We start from the raw sequence: 13250 nt of genomic DNA on the forward strand, positions 1-13250 counted from the left end.
ACCTTTAAAGAAAAAATTAATAGAACCTTTAAAGAGGAAATTACTAGAACCTTTAAAGAAAAAATTAATGGAACCTTTAAGGAAAAAAAATAATGCAATTTTTGAAGAAAAAATTAATAGAACCTTTAAAGAAAAAATTAATAGAACATTTAAAGAGGAAATTAATAGAATCTTTAAAGAGGAAATTACTAGAACCTTTAAAGAGAAAATTAATGGAACCTTCAAAGAAAAATAAATAATAGAACCTTTAAAGAGGAAATTAATGGAACTTTAAAGAGGAAATTAATGGAACCTTTAAGGATGGAACCTTTAAGAAAAAAATAATATAACCTTTAAAGAAAAAAATAATAGAACCTTTAAAGAAAAAATTAATAGAACCTTTAAAGAGGAAATTAATAGAACCTTTAAAGAGGAAATTAATAGAATCTTTAAAGAGGAAATTAACGGAACCTTTAAAGAGGAAATTAATGGAACCTTTAAAGAGGAAATTAAGGGAACCTTTAAAGAGGAAATTAATGGACCCTTTAAAGAGGAAATTAATGGAACCTTTAAGGATGGAACCTTTAAGAAAAAAATAATATAACCTTTAAAGAAAAAAATAATAGAACCTTTAAAGAAAAAATTAATAGAACCTTTAAAGAGGAAATTAATAGAACCTTTAAAGAGGAAATTAATGGAACCTTTAAAGAGGAAATTAATGGACCCTTTAAAGAGGAAATTAATGGACCCTTCAAAGAGGAAATTAATGGACCCTTCAAAGAGGAAATTAATCAAGAGTGCCATCCCAGGAGATGAGATCCCCTCAGGGCCATACCTCGGCAGGGGAAAAGCAGGAGCAGAGCTCAGGAGCAGGGTGTAGTACAGGGCAGTGTCCCTGAGCAAGGTGAGGTTCCCGACCATCTCCAGATTCACCGGATCCCTGGCAAATTTCTGAAGCTTGAAGGTGGAAAAAAAAATAAAAAGGGAAAATGATTGTGATGGATCCTTCAGTCCTGCCAGTGACACGGGGCAGTTTGAGCCAAGCTCGGGGTTTTTCACCCAGGTTTGGGGCTGTGCTGGGGTTTGGATTGGTTTGTTTTCAAGTAAACTCTGGGACCTCGATATATAGAATCTATTTTAGAATATAGAAATATATATTTGTGTATATATTTATATATATATAAATATCTATATATATAGAAATATATATATTATATTATATATTATATATTATATATTATATATTATATATATTATATATTATATATATTATATATTATATATTATATATATTATATATTATATATATTATATATTATATATATAAATATATATAGAATTATATATATTATAAATATACTATATATAATATATATAAAATATATAAATATTATATATATATAAATATCTATATATATAAAAATATATATTTCTATATCTATTTATAGATATATAAATATCTATATATTGAAATATATATATTATAAATATAATATCTATAATATATTATATATACTATAAATATATAAAATATATATATAATATATTATATATAAATATCTATATATATAAATATAAATATACATTTCTATATATATTTATAAATATATAAATATATATTAAAATGTATATATTATAAATATAATATATATTAAAATATATGTATTTATAAATATATAAATATATATAAAATGTATATATTATAAATATAATATATATATATAAAAATATATATTTCTATATATATTTATTGATATATAAATATCTATATTTATAGATATTTGGGCTTGCTCCTCTCACTGCCTCCAGTTTGCTCCCTGCAGAATTCCCTTTGTGTGAACAACTTCTGTGCAAGTCCCTCATCACGTGGTGGGGGGAAACAACTGCAGTGACTGCTCACCTCAGATCAGCCCGGGAGATTTTCCTGCTGGCAGCAATTCCAAGGCCAGATTGGAGCACCCTGGGCCAGTGGAGGTGTCTCCCTGCCCGTGGCAGGGGCTGGAATGGGCTGGGTGGATTTGAATCCCTCCAAGCCCACCGTGCTGGGGCAGGACTGTCACCTCCCAGGCTCCCCACTTTACCCTTGCCTCGTCCCCAAAAAGCTGCAGGTCCTCCACGGTGGCGTGCTCCAGAAAGGAGCCCAGGAAATTCCGAAACCAGGCGGTGGAATTGAGCCCGGGAACGGCCTCGCTGTAGCAGCTCTGGCTGGACCCTGCAGTCAGACAGAAACCCGGGAACGCAGACCCCATGGAATTACAGCCTGGCCCTGGAACCACGGGGGACTGGGGCTTTCTGAGGGTGGAAGAGGCTGCAGCCCCGTCAGAGAGCTCACACCCAAATCCAGCGCTCACGCCCCGAATTCCCACGGGGCAGGACAGAAAGAATCCCAGCCCTGCAAATATTCCATGCCCAGCCTCTTTCTTCCTCCCTCCAAATGCACCAGGAGCTTCCTGCAGGACACTCATGGAAGCTCCTGCCCGGGTCCCTTTCTGAGCTGGATTCTTCACTCTCAGAACCAAACCTTGCACAGGCAGGCAATGCAGAGAATTTATAAAAAATCCTGGGTTAATAAAGCCTGCAGGCAGGGAAATGACTCCCAAATCCATTAATTGCTGACATTCCCAGCCTGTTTCCATCCCCAAAACCCCCGGTGAAGCCTCAGCCCCGTGACAGAGCCCAGGGAAATCGGGTCCTTTACCATCCTGGGTGAGGAAATGCTTGATCCCAGAGTAGAGATTCCTCTGCTCCTCCACGGGGAGCTGGGCATAGATTCCATCCAGGGCAGCCACCCTGCAAAAGGAAAGGAGAACACCTCAAGCATTGCTGAGCTCAGGGCTGGGCTCTCACAGAAAACTGAAATTTTCAGTTTTTTATCAGAAAATTTTTATCAGAAAACTGATATTCCCAATCCCATCCTTTTCTGTGGCATTAAACCCTTTTCTGAGCCAGAGATGGGGCAACTGGGAGGTGTTTTAAAAACTTTTATTCCATTTTCAGCCAATGCAGATGTTATAATCCACACCATCACAGTCAGAAGCCATTGTACTGTAATCCCCTAACTGCAAAAAAAAACCAGTGGATTGTAATTTCCTAATTCCAATACACTACAAGCATTTCTTGGCCTATCTATAATATTTCCAAACCAACATTTCTTACCTTAAAATCGATATATAAATACACACTACAAAAACCTCTTTGTAAACTTTAAGGATTTTCCTACAAATCCATTTCCCACCCTTTTCCAAAGTGGTTTTCCCCCCCCGGAGGAGCCCCCAGGGCGTGGCTGTGGTGGCACAGAGGGGACATTCCCCACTTACAGCAGCTGGAATTCCTCACAGGACACATCCTTGGCACGGAGGCAGCCAAAGACCTCGGGCTGCACCAGGAATGGCTCCAGGCCCTCGTGGAGCCACTGGAACAGCACTGGGGGGGTCTCAATTCCAGGCACTTGGAGCATCCTCTCCCACAGACCATTGATGAAAACCAGGCTCCACTCCAGGGAAAGGGGCACCTGGGAAAACTGGGGGCAAGGGAGGAGAAGAAACCCCTGAATCCCTGAATCCTGACCAGCCATCGACACAAATCCAAGCAAATCTGAGTGCTGGGAGTGGAATCTGTTGTTTTGAATGGGGCTCTTTCCAAAATAAGGTAAAAAATTAAAATAATAATAATAATAATAATAATAATAATAATAATAATAATAATCAGGGGATTTGAAATAAAGCCTTTTCCTGGAGAGTGAACAGAGCAAAAACTCCCTGGATTTGAGGGAATTCCATGTTGGGGGAGGACTCACCTGCTGGCTGAACGCAGTCAGAGAAGCCAAAAGCTTCCTGGCATCATATTTGGAAAAGAACAGGATGGAATATTCTGGATCCACAGCTGTGCTAGGTTTAGAGGCCAGGCAGGAATATAAGGAAGTGAGGAAATCATCCTGAAGGTCCTGGAGCCAAGCTCCCTGGAAAAGAGAAGGGAAATGCAAATAAAGAGAATATTTAGAGGGGAAATCACCCTCAGGGGGCTCATCCACACCTGAGCATTTGGGGAGGGATTCCTTCCTTGAGGGGGGTAAAACACTGGCACAGGTTTTAAAAGCTTTATAAAAAAAAAAACAAAAAAACCCAAAAAAAACCAAAAACAAAAACAAAAACAAACAAAAAAACAAAAACAAAAACAAAAAAAACCCACGAAAAAACCAACAAAACAAAACAAAACAAAAAGCCCCAAAAAAACCCAAAAAACAAGAAAACAAAAAAACCAACAAAACAAAACAAAAAAAACCAAAAAGCCCCAAAACCCCCCAAAAAACAACAAAACAAAACAAAACAAAACAAAACAAAACAAAACAAAACACCACACAAAATTGCCAAAACTTTGCTCAAATCTCTGAAAAATTTCATCTAACTAGGAACTTCCATGGGGAACTCTTTAAAACTCTTTAATTCCCAACCATTTTCTCAGGGAAATGGCTTACAAACAGTAGAAGACAAAGAAAAAACAAACACCAAAAAATTCCAACCCCTCCCAAAAGCCCCACTGACAAATATTTGCAGAAGTGCCATCCCGCTGTCAGAAATATTTACCAAGAACCACCAAATGCTGTCAACTAAATTGCAATTACTGGCAGCAACTTAGGAGGTGATGACAAAAGCAGGGAAGAAAGTAAACCTGGAATAGTCCAGGTGGCATTTTCCACACTGCAACCACTTCTGATTGTGCTTTTTCCCCTTTCAATTGTGTTTTTACCACCCCTAGTTTTGCTTTTTCCCCTTTCAATTATGTTTTTCCACTCCTAGTTGTGCTTTCACCCCTTTTAATTGTGTTTTTTCCCCTTTCAATTGTGTTTTTACCACCCCTAGTTGTACTTTTACCCCTTTCAATTGTTTTGACCACTCCTAGTTGTGCTTTTTCCCCATTGAATTGTGTTTTTTCCCCTTTCAATTGTGTTTTTACCACCCCTAGTTGTGCTTTCACCCCTTTTAATTGTGTTTTTCCCCCTTTCAATTGTGTTTTTTCCCCTTTCAATCGTGTTTTTTCCACTCCTAGTTGTGCTTTCCCCCCCCTTTTTATTGTGCTTTTACCCCTTTTATTTTGCCTTTACCCCTTTTAATTGTGTTTTTACCCCTTTTAATTGTGCTTTTACCCATTTTAATTGTGTTGTTTCCCCCTCTAATTGTGCTTTACCCCAACAGCCCAGGGTGACTCTCCTGCAGAGATCCATTCCAGTGCTGTGATGTCAATTTTTAAGAGTCAATTTAATTTGGAAAGTGCCTTTACCCCAACTTCCCTCTCACTCCAGGGGTCTGGAGAAGGAAATCCCCACTTCCCAAAGGTGGTTTGGGCACTCCTGCACCCCGTGGCACAGGGCAGGTGTCCCCTGGAGGGTGGCACTGCCACAGCTCGGGCTTGGGGGGGATGAAAACCTGGCAAAGCTTTGGCTGCTGCCCCCACAGCACCACCAGGGCTGGTTTTAAGTGTCAGAATTGCCCAGGAAAACAAACCCCAGCCCCGTGGGAAGCAGGGGTGGGTGGTCCTCACCTGGGCACAGGCGAGTTGGCCAAAGGTGAGGCTGCACGGGGACCTCTGGCCTCGGGCCACCTCCAGGAGCTGCTCCTGGCTGGCACTGGGGGAACAAGGACAGCATGGGAAAGGGGGAAACTGAGGCAGGATGGGCTGGGAGTGGGGAAACTGGGAGAGGATGGGGGAAACTGGGAGAGAATGGGCTGGGAGTGGGGGAAACTGGGAGAGGATGGAGGAAACTGGGAGAGAATGGGGAAAACTGGGAGAGAATGGGCTGGGAATGGGGAAACTGGGAGAGGATGGGGGAAACTGAGGCAGGATGGGCTGGGAGTGGGGAAACTGGGAGAGGATAGGATGGGAATGGGGGAAACTGGGAGAGGATGGGGGAAACTGGGAGAGAATGGGCTGGGAATGGGGAAACTGGGGCAGGATGGGCTGGGAATGGGGGAAACTGGGGCAGGATGGGCTGGGAATGGGGAAACTGGGAGAGGATGGGGGAAACTGGGAGAGGATGGGATGGGAATGGGGAAACTGGGAGAGGATGGGATGGGAATGGGGGAAACTGGGAGAGGATGGGGGAAACTGGGGCAGGATGGGCTGGGAATGGGGGAACTGAGGATGAGACATTAGTTTTGAAGAATTAAGAGTTTTAGGAAAGTTCAGATGATGGTTAAATTAGACGTTGCTGAGTTAGCAGAAGTAGATAAGAGGCTTTGCTCATAATTAACAGTAGCCAGATCTGAGATAAGAGATCCAGGATCTAGTAACTCATTGCTTGTCAACTTTACGTTTGGGTAGCTGTGCCTGGCATGAAAAACAGAATGTGATAAACAGATTTCAGGGACACAAAACCAGCTGCAGACTTCCCATACTTGAGGAACCCACTGAACACAGGAAAACTGCAAGGGTTCATTTGCCACGTGTGCATGGGAAAGGTAGAAAGGTCAGAACGAGGAGGACTTATTTTAATTCTTCATTTTGGAGACCTCTCCCCAAAATGGACCCCGACTCATTTCAGGGAACAAAATTATAGATGCTTAATAGCCTTTTTGCCAATTAGCACACGAAGCAGAGCAGAGGAAGTGACAGGGATAGGAACATGCATTCATATTTTGTGTATTCAAGACTTCTGTAAATGAAAGGGCTTTGTAATGCCCGTGATTTTTGCAGTGCACGTCAGGGAGTTATCCCACCTGCTGCCTGGCCACTGCAATAACGGCTCAGGGAACTTTAAACTAACTTAAAACTGCTTTAAACTAACTTTAAACTGCTAGGGAGTTTTTGTCCGTCTCAGCTGGACCTCGATGTTGGATCGATATTCACGTTTTGGTAAATCAAGGCACGAAGGGACAGCAGGGAGCTGGCAGCAGGGCCAGGCAGGGCACACTGCTGACCCCAGGTACAAATCAGGGTGAGCGAGGTCTGGAGTGGAGCTGTCTGAGCCCCGCTTGGAGCCAAGATAAGCTCAGCACCGGTGCCAAGGGCTCTTGGCTGCCTCCCCAGAGCCTGGCCCTGCCTTTCTTTGTCCTGCCCAGACACAGAACCCCAGCAGGGCCCTTTCCCTTCACTGTTTGAACAAGTGCAGCCAGAGCCCTCCCTGCCCACAGGCAACCCCCCGGGGAAAAGTCCCAAAATCTGGGCTCAGAGGGATCTCATCAGCCCAAGAAAGCAGAATCCCCCTCCCAAGGAAATGCCAGGATCACTGGGGACGGCTCACCTACCTCGGCACTGAGGCACACACGGCAGATTCTGCTCCCCAGAACAAAAAAAAAAAAAGAGAGAAAGGTAAGGAATTGTGGGAGGATTTGGCACACAGAGCCCTCTCTGAGTTTCCCTGGAGGATATTTGGAAGGGAACTCACCATTGACAGGGGAGCTGGAGCACTGCACCAGGAGAAAAGGAAAAGAGATGGTGTTAAAATGCAGCTCCAACATTATCTGTGCTCACTGCAGACTGAGTGGTGGGAGCCCTCTGGCTTGGGATGGGACCAGAGCACACTGAAACCCCAAATCTGAGCACACTGAAATCCCAAATCTGAGCACACTGAAATCCCAAATCCTGGGCACACTGAAACCCCAAATCCTGAGCACACTGAAATCCCAAATCTGAGCACACTGAAATCCCAAATCTGAGCACACTGAAATCCCAAATCCTGGGCACACTGAAATCCCAGATCCTGAGCACACTGCAACCCCAAATCCTGAGCACACTGAGATCCCAAATCCTGAGCACACTGAAACCCCAAATCCTGAGCACACTGCAATCCCAGATCCTGGGCACACTGAAACCCCAAATCCTGAGCACACTGCAATCCCAGATCCTGGGCACACTGAAACCCCAAATCCTGAGCACACTGAAATCCCAAATCCTGAGCACACTGCAATCCCAGATCCTGGGCACACTGAAACCCCAAATCCTGAGCACACTCAAACCCCAGATCCTGGGCACACTGAAACCCCAAGTCCTGAGCACACTGAAATCCCAAATCCTGAGCACACTACAATCCCAGATCCTGGGCACACTGAAACCCCAAATCCTGGGCACACTCAAAACCCAGATCCTGGGCACACTGAAACCCCAAATCCTGAGCACACTGAAATCCCAAATCCTGAGCACACTCAAACCCCAAATCCTGGGCACACTGAAACCCCAGATCCTGGGCACACTGAAACCCCAAATCCTGAGCACACTGAAATCCCAAATCCTGGGCACACTGAAACCCCAAATCCTGAGCACACTGAAATCCCAAATCCTGGGCACACTGCAATCCCAGATCCTGAGCACACTGAAATCCCAAATCCTGGGCACACTGAAACCCCAAATCCTGGGCACACTCAAACCCCAAATCCTGGGCACACTGAAACCCCAAATCCTGAGCACACTGAAACCCCAAATCCTGGGCACACTGAAATCCCAAATCCTGGGCACACTGAAACCCCAAATCCTGAGCACACTGAAACCCCAGATCCTGGGCACACTGAAACCCCAAATCCTGAGCACACTGAAATCCCAAATCCTGAGCACACTCAAACCCCAAATCCTGGGCACACTGAAACCCCAGATCCTGGGCACACTGAAACCCCAAATCCTGGGCACACTGAAACCCCAAATCCTGGGCACACTGAAATCCCAAATCCTGAGCACACTCAAACCCCAAATCCAGAGCCCCAGGACACGTTGCTGGCTCTGTGCCTCGATCAGTTGGGAAGTGCCAGCCCATCCCACCCCGGGCATGAGGAGGGAAATTTCTCCTGGTGATTTCAGCCGGTTCCAGAGAAAAGCGGGGCTGGAGCTGGCTGATCTTTAAGGTCCCCCCAACCCGAACCATCCAGGAGGTTTTTTTAACCACACTAATTCAAATTTTGGGTTGAAATTTGCCTTACCAGCTCTGTGCCAGCAGCAGCAGCTCCCTGGCAGCCTGCAAGAAAAGGAGATTTCAGAGCAGAGGCAGCACAAAGCTCCTGCCCAGCCTCCCCCAGCTCCCTGCAGCCCTCCAGAGCTCCTTTTTTGTTGGATTCTGCTTTTTTTCCTGACTCAGAAATGGCCTGAGAGGTGTTTTAAAATTTTTTTATTCTATTTTTAGTCTCACGTGAAGGGTGAGACCATACAAATATTATAATTTATGCTATTATAGAATTTATAATATCAATATATAACATAGCATAATATATAGAATACATTATCTATTATTATCTATATGTTATCTATATATATAATATATATATATATAGAGAGATGTAACAATATTATATATATAATATAATATAATATAATGTAATATAATATAATATAATATAATATAATATAATATAATATAATATAATATAATATAATATAAATTTCTCTATTATTAATTATTATATTAGCTATTATTAATGCAGCATATCAATTAATATATAATATAATCTATAATATATATAATACATATTGTAATAATAACATATAATAACATAATAATATAATACAACACATAAATATAATATATAATATTACATTCATAAATTAATGAATGTAATCTTATAATATTGCAATAATATAATATAATATAATATAATATAATATAATATAATATAATATAATAATGAATGTAATCTTATAATATTGCAATATTATAAGATATTATGTAATATATATTGTATATGAATATATTATAATATATTCATATATATTGTTTAATGATATATTATAATATATTAATAGTTAGAAGCTATTTTATAATTACAATACATTATAAGTGTTTCTTAGCCCATCAGCTTTTGCTACACTAGGCTGTGTATACTTTAAAGCTAATTATTTCAAATTAAAGCTAATTATTTAAAATTACCCTTTGTGAGTCTTACTACCATGTATCTTTCACAGCTCTATTTCTCTGAAGTATTATTTCTGTTAGTCCCATTTCTCTAAAATCTTATTTTCAGACCATCTTTTAAAGCTTGTTTCTAGTTCCATTTCCCTAAAGTTTTCTTTGCAAGTCCATCTTTTAACACCTGGCTCTAGTTCCACTTCTCTCCCAACATCTGCCCTATTCTATGGCACTTTTAAGTCAACATTCCTTATCTTTAAATATTATCTACAGATACACACTATATAAACCTTCCATCAAGCTTTACAAAAAATAAAATCTCTACAAATCTATTTCCCAGAGTTTTTGACGCAGGATTTCACACACTCCCTCCTGCTTCCCTGAATTTTGGAAGCCTCTCGCAGCGTTCTCCTGGGGGTCAGAGGCTGCCAGCCCAGGAAATGTGAAATTCTCAGCAGCCGGGCTTGCAGCAGGGAGCAGCCCCTGGGAGCTGCTCCTGCCCTTCCCCTGCTGTCCCTCCCTGGGTCTTGGGGGTGTCAGGATCACCCCGAGAGTGTCAAAATCCTCATTTCCCAACCCAGGCAGCCAAAAGTGTCAGAATGTGAAGGATCAGCTTCTCAAGGTTGTTTATTTTCCCTTATCTGTCCCATTCTCTCTCTGCCCTGCTGAGCTCTGTCCAGCAGCTCGTCCATGGTGTTCACATTTTATACCCAAACCTCCGTGTGCCATGGTTACAATAACGTGCCAATATCTGTCATTGGTGTTGGACAGTGTGTCTGTGCCTTAAACAACAGAAAAGTGTCACCAGCACAGCAAGACATGGAGGGCAGGAGAAGGAGGTCAGGACACACCCAAATCTCTCCATTTTGTCCCCTGGAACCCCATTCTAAAAAGCCCCAAAATTCCACTTTTCCACCCTGTGTTAATCCAACTACCATGGTTACAATAATGTGCCAATATCTGTCATTGGTGTTGGACAGTGTGTCTGTGCCTTAAACAACAGAAAAGTGTCACCAGCACAGCAGGACATGGAGGGCAAGGAGAAGGAGAAGAAGGTCAGGACACACCCAAATATCTCCATCTTGTACCCCTGAACCCCATTCTAAAAAACTCCCAAAATTCCACTTTTCCAGCCTGTGTTAATTCAACTACCATGATTACAATAATGTGCCAATGTCTGTCATTGATGTTGGACAGTGTGTCTGTGCCTTAAACCAACAGAAAAGTGTCACCAGCACAGCAGGACAAGGAGAAGGAGAAGAAGGTCAGGACACGCCCAAATCTCTCCATTTTGTCCCCTGGAACCCCATACTAAAAAGCCCCAAAATTCCACTTTTCCACCCTGTGTTAATCCAACTACCATGGTTACAATAACGTGCCAATATCTGTCATTGGTGTTGGACAGTGTGTCTGTGCCTTAAACCAACAGAAAAGTGTCACCAGCACAGCAAGACAAGGAGAAGGAGAAGAAGGTCAGGACACGCCCAAATCCCTCCATCTTATCCCCTGAACCCCATTCTAAAAACCCCCAAAATTCCACTTTTTCACCCTGTGTTAACTCAACTACCACACTGCTCAAACCCTTGTAATTCCTCACACAAAGCTGGCAGCTTTTCCCACTAAAATCAAAGCCACAGGTGTTTTTGACTCTGTGCCAAGGTCCCCGAGCCCCCTGCCAGGGTCTGGAGCCAGCCAGAGGGATGAGCTGGGCTCCCACACCTGGGCACAGGTGTGGCAGGTCCCTGGTGCCACCTGGGCACAGCCAGGCCGAGCTGTGGCTGTCCCCTCTCAGGGAGCACAGCCCTGAACACACAGGAGGAGAATCAGTCCCAGTGGGACCTCCCTGGTGCCCTGATTTTTAAAAGCGTTAAATTTTCTTTTCTAGTTCTGTTGAAAGTTGTAAAGTTCTCATAAAACTTCTTTGACTTTCTAATAACGTTTACATATTTGAGAGTCAGAGTTCCCACACAATTTTCATGTATAAATAGAATAGTTTTCATATTTCCCGGTGGGTGTAGAGAAATGATTGATTGATCTTTGCACCAGTGTGGTTGGAGAGGTGATAATTCCATCCTCCAATCCACATTTATATTCTATAAATATCAGATGTTTGAATAAAACTGGCTCTTTTTCTCTTTTGAGCTTACCAAGCTTCTGTGTACTCATTTCGTGTCCAATAACAACACCTCCCCACCCCAAAAACTGAAATGTTTCACTCACAGACCCAACAACAAACAGGACAACAAAAGGCTGGGGGTTTAGAGCAACCACCAAAGTCACATCCTGTGCTCTGGCAGAACAATTTCTCCTTTTGAGGGTGGTCTCAGGTATGGAAAACCCTCCTGGCACAGCCCTCCCTCCACAGCAGAACTCACCCAGCAGCAGCAGGAGGAATCCCAGCCCTGGCAGCAGAGGAGGCATTTCTGGCCAGCTCTTCAGGAACCACCTCAGGTCAGCCAGGAAAAAACCAAACAGGAATAAATAAATAAATAAAATAGAATTTAAAACAAACAAAACCAGGACAGGTCTTCAGGACAGCCACAGGAATCAGTTCAGAAAGGAAAAAGCAAACAGGAAATAAATAAATAAAAACCAAATCAGGACAGGTCTTCAGGACAGCCACAGGAATCAGTTCAGAGAGGAAAAAGCAAACAGGAATAAATAAATAAAGAAATAAATAAAAACCAAATCAGGACAGGTCTTCAGGACAGCCACAGGAATCAGTTCAGAAAGGAAAAAGCAAACAGGAATAAATAAATAAAGAAATAAATAAAAACCAAATCAGGACACGTCTTCAGGACAGCCACAGGAATCAGTTCAGAAAGGAAAAAGCAAACAGGAATAAATAAATACCAACCCCAAACTCAGGGGAGGAAAGGTAAAAGTCACGTGGAAATCTGGACACCCCCAACGCCCTCCACAAACCCCAAAATTAGACCCAAAGAGCAGGAAAAGCTCCTGGGAGGGGCTGGGAAAGCAGGCGGAGAATTTGGGGCTAATCAAGGCACCACGCCCTGAGCCGGGTCTGGGGAGGGACAGGGACAGGGGGTGGCACAGGGACAGGGGGTGGCACAGGGACAGGAGGTGGCACAGGGACGGGGGGTGGCAGAGGTGGGTGGCACAGGGACAGGGGGTGGCACAGGTGGGTGGCAGAGGGGCAGGAGGTGACCCAGGGAAAGGGGGTGACCTGGGCAGGTGGCAGAGGGACAGGGGGTGACCCAGGGACAGGCGGTGGCAGAGGTGGGTGGCAGAGGGACAGGGGGTGGCCCAGGCTGGTGGCAGAGGACAAGAGGTGACCAAGGGGGGTGGCAGAGGGACAGGGGGTGGCACAGGTGGGTGGCAGAGGGACAGGAGGTGACCCAGGGACAGGGGGTGGTCCAGTTTGGTGGCCCAGGGACAGGGGGTGACCCAGGGACAGGAGGTGGCAGAGGACAGGAGGTGACCCAGG

General features: G+C 43.4%; 1 protein-coding gene across 1 annotated transcript in view; it reads right to left on the reverse strand.

Moving 5' to 3' along the window:
• The window catches only part of LOC128815496 (mesothelin-like), a 32110-nt gene extending 19875 nt beyond the window's left edge, over positions 1–12235 (reverse strand). The window contains exons 1-10 of the mRNA XM_053992279.1: positions 12178–12235; positions 8883–8917; positions 7361–7382; positions 7221–7248; positions 5518–5602; positions 3776–3937; positions 3297–3499; positions 2678–2769; positions 2061–2191; positions 815–936 (exon numbers count right to left, since the gene is read on the reverse strand). Of these exons, the coding sequence (XP_053848254.1) occupies positions 815–936; positions 2061–2191; positions 2678–2769; positions 3297–3499; positions 3776–3937; positions 5518–5602; positions 7221–7248; positions 7361–7382; positions 8883–8917; positions 12178–12223 (926 nt within the window). The 5' untranslated portion in view covers positions 12224–12235. The remainder of the gene's footprint in view (positions 1–814; positions 937–2060; positions 2192–2677; positions 2770–3296; positions 3500–3775; positions 3938–5517; positions 5603–7220; positions 7249–7360; positions 7383–8882; positions 8918–12177) is intronic.
• Between the last annotated feature and the right edge of the window lie 1015 nt (positions 12236–13250).

The sequence above is a fragment of the Vidua macroura genome, chromosome 16, assembly GCF_024509145.1.
Source record: "Vidua macroura isolate BioBank_ID:100142 chromosome 16, ASM2450914v1, whole genome shotgun sequence".
NCBI classification, from domain to species: domain Eukaryota; kingdom Metazoa; phylum Chordata; class Aves; order Passeriformes; family Viduidae; genus Vidua; species Vidua macroura.